General features: G+C 33.1%; 1 protein-coding gene across 7 annotated transcripts in view; it reads right to left on the bottom strand.

Annotated features, from left to right (window-relative positions):
- TRIQK (triple QxxK/R motif containing) overlaps nt 1–21,150 on the bottom strand; it is a 98,431-nt gene that overhangs the window by 19,208 nt on the left and 58,073 nt on the right. For 2 of the 7 annotated variants that reach the window (XM_082434212.1, XM_082434215.1), the window contains 2 exons: nt 20,046–20,198; nt 19,374–19,455 (listed from right to left, as the gene is read on the bottom strand). In XM_082434212.1, the coding sequence (XP_082290338.1) occupies nt 19,374–19,434 (61 nt within the window). In that variant the 5' untranslated portion in view covers nt 19,435–19,455; nt 20,046–20,198. The remainder of the gene's footprint in view (nt 1–19,373; nt 19,456–20,045; nt 20,199–21,150) is intronic. The other 5 variants (XM_082434211.1, XM_082434216.1, XM_082434210.1 and 2 more) reach the window with 3 other exon arrangements.

The following is a 21,150-nucleotide window of genomic DNA, read 5'->3' on the forward strand; positions in this document are numbered from 1 at the left end:
TTTTCTTTCTTTCTTTCTTTTTTTTCTCCCTTTTATTCTGAGCCGTGTGGAGGACAGGCTCTTGGTGCTCCAGCCAGGTGTCAGGGCTGTGCCTCTTAGGTAGGAGAGCCAAGTTCAGGACATTGGTCTTCAAGAAACCTCCCAGCGCCACGTAATATCAAACAGCAAAAATCTCCCAGAGATCTCCATCACAACGCCAAGACCCAGCTCCACTCTATGAACAGCAACCTACAGTGCTGGACACCCTATGCCAAACAACTAATAAGAGAGGAACACAACCCCACCCACTAGCAGAAAGGCTGCCTGAAATCATAATAAGGTCACAGACAGCCTAAAACACACCACCAGATGTGGACCTGCCCACCAGAAAGACAAGATCCAGCCTCATCCACCAGAACACAGGCACTAGTTCCCTCCACCAGGAAGCCTACACAACCCACTGAACCAACCTTAGCCAATGGGGGCAGACACCAAAAACAAAGGTAACTACAAACATGCAGCCTGTGAAAAGGAGACCCCAAACACAGTAAGTTAAGCAAAATGAGAAGACAAAGAAACACACAGCAGATGAAGGAGCAAGGTAAAAACCCATCAGGCCTAACAAATTAAGAGGAAATAGGCAGTCTACCTGTAAAAGAATTCAGAATAATGATAGTAAAGATGATCCAAAATCTTGGAAGTAGAATGGAGAAAATATACGAAACGTTTAACAAGGACTTAGAAGAACTAAACAGCAAACAAACAATCATGAACAACACAATAAATGAAATTAAAAATTCTCTAGAAGGGAAAAGTAGCGGAATAACTTAGGCAGAAGAACGGATAAGTGACCTGGAAGAGAAAATAGTGGAAAAAACTACTGCAGAGCAGATTAAAGAAAAAAGAATGAAAAGAATTGAGGATAGTCTCAGAGACCTCTGGGACAATACTAAACGCACCAACATTCGAATTATAGGGGTCACAGAAGAAGAAGAGAAAAAGAAAGGGACTGAGAAATATTTGAAGAGATTATAGTTGAAACCTTTCCTAATATGGGTAAGGAAATAATTAATCAAGTCCAGGAAGCACAGAGAGTCCCATACAGGATAAATCCAAGGAAAAACATGACAAGACACATATTAATCAAACTATCAAAAATTAAATACAAAGAAAAAATATTAAAAGCAGCAAGGGAAAAACAACAAATAACATACAAGGGAATCCCCATAAGTTTAACAGCTGATCTTTCAGCTGAAACTCTGCAAGCCAGAAGGGAGTGGCAGGACATATTTAAAGTGATGAAAGGGAAAAACCTACAACCAATATTACTCTATCCAGCAAGGATCTCATTCAGATTTGATGGAGAAATTAAAAACTTTACAAACAAGCAAAAGCTAAGAGAATTCAGCACAAACAAACCAGCTTTACAACAAATGCTAAAGGAACTTCAATAGGCATGAAACACAAGAGAAGGAAAAGACCTACAATAACAAACCCAAAACAACATACATATCGATAACTACCTTAAATGTAAATGGATTAAATGCTCCAACCAAAAGACATAGACTGACTGAATGGATACAAAAACAAAACCCATATGTATGCTGTCTATAAGAGACCCACTTCAGAACTAGGGACTCATACAGACTGAAAATGAGGGGATGGAAAAAGATACTCAATGCAAATGGAAATCAAAAGAAAGCTGGAGTAGCAATTCCCATATTAGACAAAATAGACTTTAAAATAAAGACTATTACAAGAGACAAAGAAGGATATTACAAAATGATCAAGGGATCAATCCAAGCAGAAGATATAACAATTGTAAATATTTATGCACCCAACATAGGAGCACCTCAACACATAAGGAAAATACTAACAGCCATAAAAGGGGAAATGGACAGTAACACAATCATAGTAGGGGAATTTAACACCTCAGTTTCACCAATGGACAGATCATCCAAAATGAAAATGAATAAGGAAACACAAGCTTTAAGTGATACATTAAACAAGATGGACTTAATTGATATTTATAGGACATTCCATCCAAAAACAACAGAATACACTTTCTTCTCAAGTGCCCATGGAACATTCTCTAGGATAGATCATATCTTGGGTCACAAGTCAAGCCTTGGTAAATTTAAGAAAATTGAAATCATATCAAGTATCTTTTCTGACCAAAACACTATAAGACTAGATATCAATTACAGGAAAAAATCTGTAAAAAATACAAACACATGGAGGCTAAACAATACACTAGTTAATAACCAAGAGATCACTGAAGAAATCAAAGAGGAAATGAAAATATACTTAGAAACAAATGACAATGAAAACACAACGACCCAAAACCTATGGGATGCAGCAAAAGCAGTTCTACGAGGGAAGTTTATAGCAATACAATCCTACCTTAAGAAACAAGAAACATCTCAAATGAACAACCTAACCTTACATCTAAAACAATTAGAAAAAAGGAACAAAAAATTCCCAAAGTTAGTAGAAGGAAAGAAATCACAAAGATCAGATCAGAAATTAATGAAAAATAAATGAAGGAAACAATAACAAAGATCAATAAAGATAAAAGCTGGTTCTTAGAGAAGATAAACAAAATTGATAAACCAGTAGCCAGACTCATCAAGAAAAAAAGGGAGAAGACTCAAATCAATATTATTAGAAATGAAAAAGGGGAAGTAACAACTGACACTGCAGAAATACAAAGGATCATGAGAGATTACTACAAGCAACTATAGGCCAATAAAATGGACAACCTGGAAGAAATGGACAAATTCTTAGAAAAGCACAACCTTCCGAAACTGAACCAGGAAGAAACAGAAAATATCAACAGACCAATCACAAGCACTGAAATTGAAAATGTGATTAAAAACCTTCCAACAAACAGAAGCCCAGGACCAGATGGCTTCACAGGCAAGCTCTATCAAACAATTAGAGAAGAGCTAACACCTATCCTTCTCAAACTCTGCCAAAATATAGCAGAGGGAGAAACACTTCCAAACTCATTCTATGAGGCCACCATCACCCTGATACCAAAACCAGACAAAGATGTCACAAAGGAAGAAAACTACAGGCCAATATCACTGATGAACATAGATGTAAAAATCCTCAACAAAATACTAGCAAACAGAATCCAACAGCACATTAAACGGATAATACACCATGATCAAGTGGGGTTTATCCCAGGAATGCAAGGATTCTTCAATATACACAAATCAATCAATGTGATACGCCATACTAACAAATTGAAGGAGAAAAACCATATGATCTTCTCAATAGATGCAGAGTAAGCTTTCGACAAAATTCAACACCCATTTATGATAAAAATCCTCTAGAAAGTAGGCATTGAGGGAACTTACCTCAACATAATAAAGGTCATATATGACAAACCCACAGCCAACATCGTCCTCAATGGTGAAAAACTGAAACCATTTCCACTAAGATCAGCAACAAGACAAGGTTGCCCACTCTCACCACTATTATTCAACATAGTTTTGGAAGTCTTAGCCACAGCAATCAGAGAAGAAAAATGAATAAAAGGAATCCAAATCAGAAAAGAAGTAAAGCTGTCACTGTTTGCAGATGACATGATACCATACATAGAGGATCCTAAAGATGCTACCAGAAAAGTACTATAGCTCATCAGTGAATTTGGTAAAGTAGCAGGATACAAAATTAATGCAGAGAAATCTCTTGCATTCCTATACACTAATGATGAAAAATCTGAAAGTGAAATTAAGAAAACAATCCCATTTACCACTGCAACAAAAAGAATAAAATACCTAGGAATTAACCTACCTAAGGAGACAAAATACCTGTATGCAGAAAACTATAAGACACTGATGAAAGAAATTAAAGATGATACATATAGATGGAGAGATATACCATATCCTTGGATTGGAAGAATCAACATTGTGAAAATGACTATACTACGCAAAGCAGTCTACAGATTCAATGCAATCCCTATCAAACTACCACTGTCATTTTTCACAGAAGTAAAACAAAACATTTCACAATTTGTATGGAAACACAAAAGACTCCGAATAGCCAAAGCAATCTTGAGAAAGAAAAACGGAGCTGGAGGAATCAGGCTCCCAGTCTTCAGACTATACTACGAAGCTACAGTAACCAAGACAGTGTGGTACTGGCACAGTAACAGAAATATAGATGAATGGAACAGGATAGAAAGCCCAGAGATAAGTGCATGTGCATTTGTTCACCTTATCTTTGATAAAGGAGGCAAGAATATACAATGGAGAAAAGCAGCCTCTTCAATAAGTGGTGCTGGGAAAACCGAACAGCTACATGTAAAAGAATGAATTTAGAACATTCCCTAACACCATACACAAAAATAAACTCAAAATGGATTAAAGACCTAAATGTAAGGCCAGACACTATCAAACTCTTAGAGGAAAACCTAGGCAGAACACTCTATGAAATAAATCACAGCAAGAGCCTTTTTGACCCACCTCCTAGAGAAATGGAAATAAAAACAAAAATAAACAAATGGGACCTAATGAAACTTAAAAGCTTTTGCACAGCAATGGAAACCATAAACAAGACGAAAAGACAACTCTCAGAATGCGAGAAAATATTTGCAAATGAAGCAACTGACAAAGGATTTATCTCCAAAGTATACAAGCAACTCATGCAGCTCAATATCAAAAAAAAAACAAACAACCCAATCCAAAAATGGGCAGAAGACCTAAATAGACATTTCTCCAAAGAAGATATACAGATTTCCAACAAACACATGAAAGAATGTTCAACATCATTAATCATTAGAGAAATGCAAATCAAAACTACAATGTGATATCATCTCACACCAGTCAGAACGGCCATCATCAAAAAATCTACAAACAATAAATGTTGGAGAGGGTGTGGAGAAAAGGGAACCCTCTTGCACTGTTGGTGGGAAAGTAAATTGATACAACCCCTATGGAGAACAGTATAGAGGTTCCTTAAAAAACTAAAAATAGAACTACCATATGACCCAGCAATCCCACTACTGGGTATATATCCTGAGAAAACCATAATTCAAAAAGAGTCATGTACCACAATGTTCATTGCAGCTCTATTTACAATAGCCAGGACAGGGAAGCAACCTAAGTGGCCATCGACAGATGAATGGATAAAGAAGATGTGGCACATATATACAATGGAATATTGCTCAGCCATAAAAAGAAATGAAATTGAGTTATTTGTAGTGAGGTGGATGGACCTAGAGCCTGTCATACAGAGTGAAGTAAGTCAGAAAGAGAAAAACAAATACTGTATGCTAACACATATATATGGAATCTAAGAAAAAAAAAAAAAAGATCATGAAGAACCTAGGGGCAAGATGGGAATATAGACGCAGACCTACTAGACTTGAGAACACTGGGAGGGGGAAGGGTAAGCTGTGACAAAGTGAGAGAGTGGTAGTGTATATATGGACATATATACACTACCAAATGTAAAATAGATAGCTAGTGGGAAGCAGTCACATAGCACAGGGAGATCAGCTCGTTGCTTTGTGACCAGCTAGAAGGGTGGGATAGGGAGTTTGGGAGGGAGGGAGATGCAAGAGGGAATAGATATGGGGATATATGTATATGTATAACTGATTCATTTTGTTATAAAGCAGAAACTAACACACCATTGTAAAGTAATTAGACTCCAATAAAAATGTTAAAAATAAATAAATAAATAAATATACATCTATATCTATATTAAAAAAAAAGTTCAACTGTGTGACTTTATAACAAGAAGAATCACTTAGAACCTTGAGGAACGAAGATTTGTGTTACCCACTAATGGCAAAGGGCTCATCAAACTCAGATTCTTGCTAGAGATAAGAAGATCTGGAATGAATATTGGAGAAGGAAGGTCATAAACTATAACTACTATGACCAGCTAGAATACTGACAATGATAACCTGAACCAATGATAACCTGAGCAACCTTCGCTTGCTCCTAGGGTGACCTGCCCATCCTCTCTACACAACCAATTTCTCCTTAAAACAGCATTATAAAAATTTAAATATTTCTTTCTCATCTTTTAGGCTGGATCATAATAGAAAAAAGAAGAAAGAATAAAAAGACTAAATATCACTTAAGATCCTGGACTTGGAGAGTAACAGTCTCTGGCTTGGTTGGAAAATATCTGGGTAGTTTTTGAGGATCTTCTTAGATACTCTTCAGGATTATTTTCATGATAAAGGACAGAAAGCCAACTTGAAATAAGATGAAAATGAGAGAGAGAGGTTAATTGATTACTTCTTGATTCCAGGAGATAAGAGAACAATAATTTTATTTCTTTTTTCACTCTGGATTCATGGCTATTTCTAGCCCTGGCTCACACTTTATAAAACTAAGAGCAAAGTGGAATGGATACTTTTCTTTGGGATCATTTTAATCATCCTTATGCCCCAAAAGATTATATCTCAGGTTACTTCTAATGACAGAAAACTAAGATTTACCTAATAATATGTGTGTAGTTCCCAATTCAAGCAACTTTAACAAAACAAACTAGTCTGTCTCTGATTTCTCCTGTTAAATACAAATTGAAAACATATACTTGACAACTCATTGTACATAATCACCAGAATTTCCTGTTACAAGTCTTAAACAGGGATTATAAATATAAACTAAGAGCAAAATAATAACTAAAAAGAAAACATTGATGCAAAAGAATTTTTGAATTATGCCTGAATTTTTTGATAGCAAGGATAATACCTACATTCTCATAATTTTTATTTATATACACTTTGCAAACAATCTGTGTAGTATCTGCTTTTTTAAACAGAATACTTTAAAAAGCCATTTTCATTTACAATTTCTAATCAGTAGATATTATATATGTTAAAAATTCCTTTCTTATTCAGTATAATTAAAATATATTTAACTATAGCATGGGCACTGTTTCTATAAAGAATCACGGGTAGATATAAGAATATATGTTTAATAAAGATCATATTTTGATATCTCAATATTATCATTTTCCATTCCTCATATTAAATTAATTTAGGAAAGAATAGAGTAATTTATATGCTCTATTTAATTCGACATAAAAACCTACATTTATGCCATGAATTATTTTATATTTAAAGTAATAGTCTGTGTTTACTGTGCCACAGGTTTACTGACAGTTTCCTTAGTTTAATAAAAGAATAGATTACTTAACTGCTTTTGGCTTTTTGCTTTTTAATTCCTTAGCTTTGCCCAGAAACAAGACTGCATCTTTGCCCTTTGTTGATATTGTGGCCTAAGCTCATTATCATGTGAATATCTGGTTATTGTTTTATAAATGTTCATTTTTCAGAAGCTCACTTTTTTTTTTCTTTCTTAGAACAGTAGACTTTACACTAGCCACACTCATTATCGTCATGTGGCAGTACTGCTCTTCCTCTGCCTTTGCTGCTTTAAAAATTAATGCACTGTTATTTTCTGAATACTGCATAAGCTGCTTATGAGTACATTATGCTATCAAGCAAGCACATGCAGAAAAGCTTCCTCAACTGTTATTCTTTCAATGAAAATACAGCTGGTTCTGCTTCAAAGGCACATCTTTTCACCTGCAAATGGACTTGCTCCTACACTTATTCCTCAATTCATTGTCTTTTATTTGTGTCTGGAAATCTTTAATTGCCTTTAATTAGAAAAAAGTAAATTCAGTGCTTTAATCTTGCAAACACATTCAATCATAATTCTGTCTGGGATGAATACCAAGTTCTATTCACTGTCTGATCTCTATAACAAAGATATATAATTTATTGTCCATTTATATAGACCACACCAATTAAGATACAATAGAAAAGCGAAGAGATAAGAGTCAAAATATTTGAAAAGAAAAATTTGCAATCTAAATTTAATTACTCAAATGAATTATTGGAAGATGAGTTATTTACAGCATGCCCAAAATACTGACAAATAATAAAATTTGCTAATCAACAATAAAGACTTTTATATTTCCTATAACATCTTTAGAATAATTTCTCAACTGCTTCAAATCCATCCTCCCTTCCTTAAAAAGCAAAATGCTATTTGAAATCTTACTTTTCTCATATTACCATAATTACACATAAAATAACAATACTATTTGGCATATAAAGTAATTTTCCAACTACTATATGAACACAATTTTTAGCTACTATATTACAAACTACAAATAACTATAGAAAACTCTTTGCAAAAGCAAGGGTCAATAGTCTTTCTTATGGAACTCTATAGCAAGCTCCAGTAGCTATGCCAGTAAACAGAAAGTCTGCATTTTGATAGCTGCAAAATGAATAAAATCACAAATTGCATGGTCACAGGCAAAATATAATTAAAATTTTAATCAATCAAGTTGGTAAAAAGAAAATTATTACAAAACCAGAAACACAATAAAAAATACAGATCTAATGGATTCTCATCAGCATTGTACACTTTTATACTTAGCTAGTCATACAAAACGATGCCACATATTTACTTAGAAAAAGGAGGTATCTATAAAAGTAAATTTGAAAAAAGTATTTTTCTTAAAATTATTGAGGGGTATCTAGGCTATAGAGAGGAAGCTGGTAAATTAATCCTCAGAAACAAAAATCTCATGCAAACTTTTAAAATTATGTTATAGAGGCAACTCAAACAATGATAATTTTTCAATGCTTGCACAGAACAACTTAACATTAATCATACATTAATCAACTTAACATTAATCATCACCATTTAACAGCACATTAAGTCATTAAGTACTAAGAAACAAGTACTTTACTTTGAGTTGCTACAAAGATAATGCAACAAGTTGCTTATGAGATATAAATTAACTTCCCAGAAAAATACTTTAAAAATGCTAACCAAGCAACAATTCAATATATGGAGAGCAACTTATACATGTAGGGGAGCAAAATTTGCCACCCCAAAATGTCTCTTTGGCATGCAGATTATTTTGAGCTTAAAACAATCAAGGCCCAAAAAGACTCAGGAAGAAACTTTGACCTTCTCCTGTTTAAAAAATTTAGGTAGAGAGCTTGTTCTAAGAATAGAGCTATCACCAGAGATATCTGCAAGAATAGGGGCTGGGTGTGGTGGGTGAAACTCTGCAGTGCCTACAGATCAGAGTGAACTCTGTGTTTCATTATCTCTGCAGGGCCCAGCAAACATTTGTTTACCAAAAGTTTGCTTTCCATCTGCATGTGAATTACCTTCCTCTCTTTTAAAATTCCAAACTACTACCCCCAAGTCCTCCTTTATTTTTAGCTAAAGATGGTATTTAAGGTGAGGGTTTCAGTCATTTTGGTGAGTTAATCAGTTTATGCTAGGTCTTTCCTATGTATACATGTTATTTAAACTTATGTTTGATTTTTCTCCTATTAATCTGTCTCATATCAATTTAATTCTTAGACCAGCCAGAAGAACCTAGATGGATAGAGGAAAGTTTATTCCTCCCCAACAGAGGGAAATGTAGTTAAGTAAGAGGTATTATAAAGTATCTCAATCTTTAGTTTGTATTTAACCACCACTCCCCCCCCTCAAAAAAAAATCAACTAATATTTTTTTAAGTAGCTGCTATGTGTAAAGTGCCCCTGGGGATACAGAGATGAAATTAAAGGAAAAGAACAAAAAGGTATCACACAGAAGATAAAAAACAAATTCCAGAAAAATTAAATAACAGCATATATCAATGAGTTTTCAAGTTAGTTAAAGATACTGCTTATTATTTCAAGAGGAATTACAAAACAATAAATAATATAAACAGAGTAGGTTAAACAAAGGGCATATAGAATTTTAATTACCTAAGAATTAGGGACTTTTGTATTGTATTAAGTACCTTCTATCATTAGGGATGATCATTAAGGATGCAAAAATTAGATAGAGCTTCTGCCTGCAAAAATGTTTAAATCCTAGTAGATACAAATAAAAATATAAATACTTAAACAAGGTAGAAAGGAAGCAGTGTGTGCAATCAACAAAGTTAAATGTTAAAAGGATTTCCAGTTCTGAAAACATGGTAGAGTGGGCTGAGATGGACCCTTCTCTGATATAAGTACATAGAAACAGTAGGAAAAAAACAAACAAACAAACAAACGTTCTATAAAGCTCTTAATATTAGATGTACACATATTTACATACACACATACATACATATATTTATAATAAAATAAAGGAAATAGAGAAAATGTTCAAATGCCAGAAACAAGGAAAAAACTCAAAGCAAGACAGCTAGTTCCAGCTGATGTCCTGGTGGTCCTGGGTGCAGAAGTCGGGGCGGTCATATTAGTGCCTGTATTAGACGTCAATAGGCTTGCACATTAGATTTTAAAGGCCCAGACCTGTATAGTGCCACTGTGAGATATATGGATAAAGTTGAGGTTCTCAAAGGACTGACCAAAACATACAAAAAGTAATTCTGTGCTTGTCTGGAGAAATAGCAAGGAATCTTTCTGCTTCCTCTAAGTTCTGGGTGTGGAAGATAGATGTGTCTCCTGTGAGAAGTACAAATCTTAATACTGTTAGACCCAAAACAAGGTATGAAGTCCAAATTGTGGGAATCCTAGGCCAAGAAATAAGTCCAAAATAATAGTTCAAAATCTATGAAATCCCCATTGTCAATAAATAAATAGAACACTGTTCCATAAGAATATTTCATAATTCAGACTGCTGGGACTCTCACAGAGGGAGAAAACAGAAACAAAAACAAACCTCTGTTGAAGCTGAATACATACACACAAACTCAGAACCATAAAGCACAAAGAGATCAAAAAAAAGAAAGAAAAAGAAGAAAATAGCATGACATAGAATAAATAAGCCAATACAACAAATGGGAAAGTTGGTACCATAAGAAGAAGAAATAATTTAAAAAAACCTGAAAGAATATATAAACTTGGTATTTAAAATAATTAAAGAGGAAAAAATTAAGGAACAGAATAAAAACAGAATGATTTTTTAAAATGATTAAATAGGCCTTTTACCCAGGACAAAAAAGGTCACTGAAATGATACATCTATGGGTGCAAGTTAGACATAGTAAGAAATAAATGAGAGAGAGAAAAAGAAAGAATTTGTGAATGTTAGTCAAAGGGAAGGTAGATCTGAGAAGTAACCCAGAGTAGGACAGTGATATAAAATATAAAAATGATTTTAAGAGATATGGATGCTATAATGTGAAGACTGAACTTATACATAATAGGAATTCCAGAAGGAGAGATTAGAGAGGAGGAAAGTCATTATTAAAAAAAAAAAAAAAATCAGAGATTGAAGTCCTTCTGAAACTTAAGAAAGACGAGAATCCCCAGGATGAAGAATCACACCAATTCTGAAGCCCACCCCCTTTCTTTCTTTTTACCAATAAAAATAAACATTTGCATTAAATTAAAGTTGAAAAATATGTTAAAAAATTCTTAATGACAGGAAAAAAATACACCAAAAAGAAATGACAATTAGACTAATGGATGAGTTCTCATCAGAAACACCTGAAACAATAATTCAAGTGTGAGTACAATATAACAATATTGTCTTTTAAGCAGAGACAGAGGAATTTTTCCCTAATAGATATTTGCATTCAGGCAAAAGGAGCAAGGAAACTTCACCAGGAGGAAGATGTAAAATATAAGAGGTAGTGGTTAGTAAAGAGAGCAAACATAAAGTTAGATCTAAGTAATTATTGGTGATTAAAAAGTTAAAAAAAAAGTTAAAAATAATAACTATTATCCCGTTAAAAACAAGAGAGAAAGTAATACATACAACAACATGAACAACAGGAAAAAGTAATCAGATATAAAGAGTTAAAAATCTTTATATTGTTTAGGATAAATAAACATATTGATACACTTTAGCTTTCACTAAGTCAAATATACCGGATAACATTTGAAGGATGAAAAAATTAAACAAACAAACAAACAAAAAAAGAAAATAGAGAAAGAAATGGAAAGTAAAACTTTAAAATTTGAAAGGAAAAAAAAAAAGACAATCCAATTTTTTTTGGAAAGAAGGGTAGGGTAGAGATTAGCAAGGAAAAACCACCACAGATAAAAAATACAAAATAAAATTGTGGAAATATATTTAGATTTTTTATTCACAGTAAATAATATACGATTAAATTTGCTTGCTCCAAAACAAAGATTCTTAGGCTGTATCAAAATCATAAAATATAACATTAAAGTCTAGATGAAAGTAAAAGGGTAGGAACAAAAATGTCAATCAGAATACTAAACAAAAGAAAGGTCTTTACCAACATTAATTTAAGACAAAAAGATTCTCTGAAAAAAAATTAATAGCACTTTATAAAGACCAGCATTTAATAGAAAAGGGGGAATAATTATCAGAAATATATACCAATTTAGAAATGCTATGCAACAGAAACATAACCTCAAAATATACAAAGTAAAAAATGACAGAATTACAAGAATTGACAGCTTCATGGAATTAGTAAGAATATTTTAATTATTCTTTCTCACAGAATGACAGCTCATACATTCATATTAAGTACAAAATAGATTTGAACACCACAATTAATATAAGCAGTACTGCATCCCAATATTAGAGGATACCTATCCTTTGCAAGCACAGAGAGAATGTTAACAAAATTGACCATATATATAGTAAGCAATAGAGAAGAGCTTAATATCAAAAACTAACATTATTCTAAAAACATTTTCTGAACAGAAAACAATAAGGTTAAAAATCAATTTGAAATGCATATATATATACACAGTTGACCCTTGAACAACATGGGTTTAAACCATGTAGGTCCACTTTTAGAAAGATTTTTTTCCAGTAAATACAGACAGTACCACACAATTCAAGGTTGGTTGAATCCACAGATGCAGAGCCATTAATACAAAGGTCAACTATGGGACTTGAGCATCCATGGATTTTGGTACCTGCAGAGGGTCCTGGAACCAATCCCTGGCAGATACTGAGGGATAACTGTATATAACTCAAGAAAGCTCTAAAATAATATAATAGAGCCAATAATGTAGTGAAGAAAACTGATCCATTAAATGAATACATTAGTAAAAAATGTTTGAAAAGCAAATAGTGAAGAATTCAACTCAAGTAATTATAAAAGAAAGAGACAAGTTAAAGAATTACAATGAAGGAAATCAGAGACAACAGTAGAATTATGGAAAAGGAAATAATAAAATCTAGTAACAAAAGCTAATTCTTTAAAGTGTCTAAAAAATTTAAACAAATCTCAAGTGATGATGAAAAAAGAGATAGAGTTAAATTAAATAACATCAATTAAAAATAGAAATTACAGTTATAATTTTAAAATATTAAGAAAATTTTATGCATAACTGTTTATGAATATATTTGATATTTTCCATTCAACTTTATCACTGAATATGTTACCCAAATTGGCTGAAGAAAATATAGATCTATTAACTGATGGAAAAAAAAGGTAGTTAAAAGTCTACTCACCTAAAAAGCTTCAGACAGGGGTTTTGCTAGGGAGTTTTATAAACATTCCAGAAAGTCATATTTCCAAATTTATATAACCTATCCTGGTGCATATAAAAAAGATATTTCTCCAATTCATTATAGAAATCTTATATGACTCTGAAACTAAAACTGAACAAAGATGGCAAGAGAATGGAAAGTTATGTGCCAATTTCATGCATGAAGAAGGATGTTAAAAAAATCTTAAATTATTAGTAAACTAAATTCAGCTGTGTATTAAAAAATATCAAGACAAAGTAGGATATATATCAGTAATGCAAGGATAGTTTAACATTTGAAAATCTATAAATACAATTTGCCAAAATAACAAAAATATCCTTCCAATAGATACAGAAAAAAATTCAATAAAATTCAACATACTTTATTATTTTAAAAAAGAAAAACAAACTCTTAGCAAACTAAGAACAAAGGGGAATTTCCTTAGTCCAACAAAAAGTATGTACCAAAACCCTAGAGCTGTATTATACATAATGGCAAAACGACTGAAGTGTTTTCTTAAAAGTCAGTAATTTATATCCACTACTTGAAAAGCACAACATAACAAGATATGAAAGATAAAATACAAAGGTTAAAAAAAATTTAATTATGCCTATTAGAAAATCATCTATATAGAAAATCAAAAGAAATTACAAATTATTATTACTACTAATAAAATGCAGTCAGGTTGCTTAGTACAAGGTTAATAATTAAAACTCATTACCATGTTTATATAGCAGCAAGAGCCAATTACAAAATATAATTTTATATTAGCAAAAAAAATACACAATAATAGCAAATAAATTATGTATCACTTCTGTTTAGCTCAAAAATACTCAATAACTTTATGAAGAAAATAATAAAAAATTATTGAATTTATCAGCCATAGGATCATTTCAAAAGATAAAATTGATATGAATTTTCACATATAAAGACATAAGTTCTCCGCAAAGTAATCTACAAATCCCATGGAATTCAAATTTGACTACCAGTGGCCTTTTTCATGACTATTCAAAGTTAATTTTAAAATTCACATGAGTGGATAGAGGACCAAGAGTAGTTGAGACAAGTTTTAAAAACAACACATAAGGGTGAGGATTTGTCCTACCACTTTAAAGACTATAAAAAAAACGTATAAAAGTATAAAAGCTATAGTAACTAAACAAGTAAGGTATTTCCAAAGCAAGGATCAAATTGGATAATGGAATAAAGTAACAGAGAATTATTATCAGTATAAATAAAGAAATGAAACAATGCATTGAGAGAAAAACAACTCAGTAGATTTCATTCAGCTTCATCCCAGGATGTTACACAAATTGGTTCAAGAAAATATAGATCTATTAACAGATGAAAAAAAAGAATGAAAGAAAAGAATAGTAGTTAAAAGTCTACTCACACAAAAAAAAGATAAAGAAAAATGGCAGCAATAGATTTGCCAGAGAGAAATCAAAAGATCAATAAATATATTAGATGATTAATCTTAGTAAGTAATAAAATGAAAACTAAAATAAGAATGAATACAGTTTCATGTGTATGAGATTGGCAAAAATTTTAAGTCTAAAAAGTAACAAAGAGATATGGAGAAATAGACAACATTTTACATCATTTCTGTGACTGTAAACTAGTGAGTGCATCCACTTTAGAGAGTAATTTACCAGCATTTAGTAAAGCTGAAAATGCACCTTTCTATTGTACAGCAATAGAATATCTGGTATTTGCCAAAAATGAGAGAAAAAGAATGAAACTGGGGTAATATTTTCAGGAAAAAATGGATAAGAATTTTCAAGAACATATTTAAAAAAATGAATCTACAACAACAGGAAGCCCAGTAAACCCCAAATTGAATAAATGAAATCAAACCTATACTTAGACTCATCTTAGTGAAACTGCAGAAATCCAAAGACACAGAAAATCTTAAAAGGAGGTTAAAAAAAAAAAGATTATTCTTAAAGAAGTAACATTTCGATTGAGTTCCTAGGAGTAAAAATAATAGACAAAATGCAAAGGAGTGATATTTTCATATATTGAAAGAACACACAATGAAATAAAAACAAAACCTTCTAAATGCAAATTCTATAGCCAGAGATAACATATTTCAGAAATAATGGTATATCAATATCATTTTTTAAAAAAAGAAACTGAGAACTTGCCACAAGCAGGCATATATTCTAGGAAATTCTAAAAAATGATGTCTACCAGGCACAAAAGAAAATGATTTTAGATAGAAAGTCTGGGACATAAAACAGAATTAGGAATAGAGGAAATAGTAAATACGTATACCATTATATATGAATTTTTACTGAATAAACTACAGTAATAACATTAGGAGTTTTAAAAATATAGAGAGAATTAAGAAATACCAGAATTTATTTTGGACTTTGTATTTCTAAATTATGACCAGAGTTTCCTCAGACAGTCATAACAGCCATAGTGCTATTATACTGCCAATTCCATGAACTCAGATCTTATGACTTAATTATTTTTGCATCTGCCAGTACCTAATATAGTCTTTGGCCCCAGGGAAGCAGTATAGAGAAGGGATTCTGTGGTCAGTTTCTTGGAACGGAGTCCTGGCTCTACCTGTTACCAAATGTAGCACCTTGAGAAAGTTCTTTAACCCATCTGTGCTGTATTTTCCTGATCTGTAAAAAATGAAGCTAACAATAGCTCCTATAGGACTACTATGAGGATGAAATAAGATATGTGTGGCACAAGATGCCTATAATACTTCTGTTATATAAGAAAATAGGAATTTATAAGTAAATTAGTTATAATTTTTATATGATTTACCTAGCACATGTATTATTTGGCCTCATATATTTAATAATATCTATTTACAAAATATCTTATGTTAGAAGTTTTAAAAATTCTATTCTTTTCCAATTTTGAAATAATTTATCTCTAGAATAATACATGTAATATTAGCCACTCTCACACTATATATTTTTAAAACATTATTTCTGAAGAAATGTAAGGCCCAAACCAATTTATTTCCCCTTGCAGTCAGCAATATTTCAGAATATTCAGTTTTTCTTAGTTTACTGCCTTGAAAGTGAGAAGGGTATTCCATCTCAGTTCACTACACATTTCAATATCACGATACAGTAATTAACATAGTGCCCATTTAATGTGAAAATTCTCTATCTACGAGGTGTTTCCAGTCACAGTGTCAGCTCATTTGATTCTTACCTGAGCAAAGACTATTGTAAGAAAGGCTTTTTGTGAAAGCCATTAATCACTGTCATTTATTACATAATTAAAAAGGCAAAACTTTTAGTGGAAGACAAATATTAAACAGTGATATTGAAATCATCATTCAAAAATGGCACTGGTTTTGCCAAGTACAGTTACTGACTGATCATACAAAAATTACATAAATAAATGAGATTTAGTAACAAGTGAGCACTGCACACATACAACGCCTCTATTCATTGTGAAACTTTATTAGCAATCTAAATTAGCTTACTAACAGCTTGAATACTAAAAAAAACACTGTGATACTCAGTTTATTTGCTATTTGTACTTCGTTTTTTACCACCAATACTGAAATATCTTCTTAAAATAATTCTAGTTGCTTTATTCCCTCCTCACATTTTGGATCGTATCTGGGAAAACGTCTACATAGAACTCCATGTAAGGAAGACAGTGTCGGTGATAGACCATCTATCATCATTAGTATGAGTTGAGGCTTCTGGTACTTTCTAACTCTGACACATTAAGTGAGAAAAAAAAATCTTTCCTTGAGAAAATTCTCGAATTAGTTAATATCCTAATTAATTAACTAATTAATATCTTTTCTATTTCATTTTTTCTCTCTTTACAAAATCTTACATATTATTATTATTACTTACATAATATTACTATAATATTCTATAGTATATACATGAAAATCTAAACACTGCAGTGCATTATCCTTAAAAAGAGTTAACAAAAGTATACCCTCACTATTTTAATTTTAGTATATTTTGTTTGATCATGATTACTGCATTTGCAAAGTATACCCAGGATAACTCATGTCCATGCAACACTCTAGTTTATAAACTGCTCTAACATTTTTTATGGATCTCACAAGCATCCTGTGAGAAGGGTAGATCTTGTGCCTGCTTATATTTTCAAGAGGAAGTGAAACAGGAAAGAGAACTCTATATGGGAACATAATGCATAACACAGAATCCTCAGAACAATTTAGTATAAGAAGAGGGCTGAGACTTTACAATTATATTACTTTCTCTGTCTTATTCTTTCTTGGCTCTTATATGTATGAATAGAACTAAATCAAAGGAAAGATATGCAATGTTTATAGAACAGAATACTTTAGCTTTTTAGGATGTCTATTCTCAAAAATTGATCATTAGATACAATTCAATTTCAATAAAAATCTTAGCTGATGCTTTATTTTATTTTTCTGTCATCAGTGATGATAGAAATCAGAACAGTGGTTGTATATGGGGGGTGTGGGTAAGGGCTGACTAGAACTATCTGAGAAGATGGAAATGTTCTACATTTTGATTGGCATATGTGGTTACATGGATATATACACTCGTCAAAATTCTAAGAATTGTTTATTTAAGAGTTGGATGTGGATTGAGCCCCAATATGGTTATTCTTTATTTATGTGGTTTAGCACATCCCATTTGATCACACTTCAATCTGGTCAGTCAGTCCTTCTGTTTAAACACATAAATAATATAACAACCCACACTATTTACTCATGCTGCATCCTATAAGTGAAGGAAGATATATACAAAAGAAATCAAATATCATAAACCTTCTCCTAAGAAATAATATAGTCAGAAATACTGTTTTTTAATTTGCATTATCCATCAGTTAGGTGAGTTAAACCTTTCATAAGATTTTTTTGATTGCATTTTTTATTGTAATAGTTGTTTGGTTTTGTGTATTTTGATTTCCTCTTTTATGAATTGCCTGCTCATATTTTTTGCCCATTTTACTATTGGATTTCCAGATTATTTTCTTTATAGTAGGGCTTTATTTTTCTACATGTAAATTTTTAATTGGTTACATATTTTAAATATTTTTCACTTTGTTTTCATCTCCTTTATTTTGCAGAAACATCTTTCCCCTTATGGAGTGTACCTTATGTATCATATTTATAAAACAGGTATATACTCTATTGTTATCAATTACTTCCACTTATTTTCTGACTTGTATTGTAACTTCTTTGTTTATCTGTCAGTTATTTAGAAGAGGGTTTATTATTATTATTATTATTATTATTTTAATTTCCAAAAGAATGGGAACAGGTGGCAACAGGAAGGAACATGTAAGAAGAGAGGGTAGCAGGTGGGGAAGGGGAGGTTAACTTTTTGGCTTCCAACTGATTTCTAATTTACTACACTTTGTTCAAAGTTGTGGTTGCAGGATATTGATTCTTTAAAATTGAGGGGACTTGGTTTGTGATGTAGTATGGAGGTAATTTTTTGTAAATACTCCATGCATCCTTGAAAAGATTGAGTAGGAAATCCTGCACATAGAGCATAGTCTAAAACAGAGAAGCTTCCTGTTATCTTCCTTTGCTGTTGACTGGACTTCTCTCTAGTCCACCATTTTACAAAGTTAAAATTTTAATGGAGAATTTTGAGGTTATCACATTATTGTCACTAAGAGTCAAAAGAATTGAAAGATTTTATAAGGATAAAAATAAATAATTAAACAGATGTTAACATTAAAAATACTGATTATACACAAGCACCTTGCCTTAAGAATAACAATAAAAGTATTTTTGCTTTACCAAATTAATTAAATCTATAAGAGCTTTGAAAAATCATAAGTACAAAAAAGGTATTTCTTCATAGGTAAACAGGACTGCACTGATTTTTGTTCCTTAAAAATTCTGTGCATTCCTTTGTTATTCATATTCTGTGCATCATATGTATTAGGGAAAAGTTATTTTCTTAATATTACACATAATTGCTTTTTTTCTTCATCTTAATTCACAAGAATGTATCAAAGGGAATTCATTGCTTACCAATTTGCTTTCTGTACTGATCAACAGGAAGTTTTATAGTGGAGGCATCTTTTCTCCCCATCTTTGATCTCCAAAATGCCTGCTGCAAAGAAAGAAAATAATTATGATGAAGTCCTAAAAACTCAAAAGAACTATCTACAAACTTCAGCAATAATTTATTTCACAAAATCCATTTTTAAAGCAACAGGTAAAAATGCATTTGACTTATTCCCATTAGATATTGGTAAAGAATATAAAATTCGAGAGACCTTCAAGATGGCAGAGGAGTAAGACGTGGAGATCACCTTCCTCCCAACAGATACATCAGAAATACATCTACATGTGGAACAACTCTTACAGAACACCTACTGAATGCTGGCAGAAGACCTCAGACTTCCCAAAAGGCAAGAAATTCCCCACGTACCTGAGTAGGGCAAAAGAAAAAAGAAAAAAACAGAGACAAAAGAATAGGGACAGGACCTGCACCAGTGGGAGGGAGCTGTAAATGAGGAAAGGTTTCCACACACTAGGAAGGCCCTTCACGGGCAGAGACTGCAGGTGGCGGAGGGGGGAAGCTTTGGAGCCATGGAGGAGAGCGCAGCAACACGGGTGCAGAGAACAAAGCAGAGAGATTCCCGCACAGAGGATCGGTGCCGACCAGCACTCACCAGCCCAAGAAGCTTGTCTGCTCACCTGCCGGAGTGGGCGGGGGCTGGGAGCTGAGGCTCGGGCTTCGGAGGTCAGATCTCAGGGAGAGGACTGGGGTTGGTTGCGTGAACACAGCCTGAAGGGGGCTAATGCACCACAGTTAGCCAGGAGGGAGTCCAGGAAAAAGTCTGGAACTGCCTAAGAGGCAAGAGACCAATGTTTTGGAGTGAGCAAGGAGAAGGGAATCAGAGCACAGCCTACATGAGATCCAGGGATAGGCACAAGCCGTGGCTATCAGCACAGACACCAGAGATGGGCATGAGATGCTAAGGCTGCTGCTACAGCCACCAAGAAGTCTGTGTGCAAGCAGAGGTCACTATCCACCCCTCAACCCCTGGGAGCCTGTGCAGCCCGCCACTGCCAGGGTCCCATGATCCAGGGACAACTTCCCCGGGAAAACACACAGTGTGCCTCAGGCTGTTGCAATGTCACACTGGCCTCTGCTCCGCATTACATACCCCTCCCTCCCCCCAGCCTGAATGAGCCAGAGCCCCTGAATAAGGTGCTACTTTAACCCAGTCCTGTCTAAGGGAAGAACAGATGCCCTCAGGCAACCTACACACAGAGGCAGGCCAAATCCAAAGCTGGATGCCAGGAGCTGCGCAAACAAAGAAGAGAAAGGGAAATTTCTCCCAGCAGCCTCAGGAGCAGCTGATTAAAACTCCACAATCAACTTGATGTACCCTGCATCTCTGGAATACCTGAATAGAGAATGAATCATCCCAAAATTGAGGCGGTAAACTTTGGGAGCAACTGTAGACTTGGGGTTTGATTTCTGCATCTAATTTATTTCTGGTTTTATGTTTATCTTAGTTTAGTATTTTATGTTTATCTTAGTTTAGTATTTAGAGTTTATTATCATTGGTAGATTTATTGATTGATTTGGTTGCTCGTTTCCTATTTTTTTTATATAGATATATATATTTTTTTTTTCCTTTTTCTCTTTTTGTCAGTGTGTATGTGTATGCTTCTTTGTGTGATTTTATCTGTTTAGCTTTGCTTTTACCATTGTCCTAGGGTTCTGCCTGTCTGGATTTTTTGGATTGTTTTGTTTGGTTTTTGTATAATGTTTACTACTTGTTATCATTGG

Source organism: Balaenoptera physalus, assembly GCF_965194825.1.
Source record: "Balaenoptera physalus genome assembly, chromosome: 17".
In the NCBI taxonomy this organism is placed as follows: domain Eukaryota; kingdom Metazoa; phylum Chordata; class Mammalia; order Artiodactyla; family Balaenopteridae; genus Balaenoptera; species Balaenoptera physalus.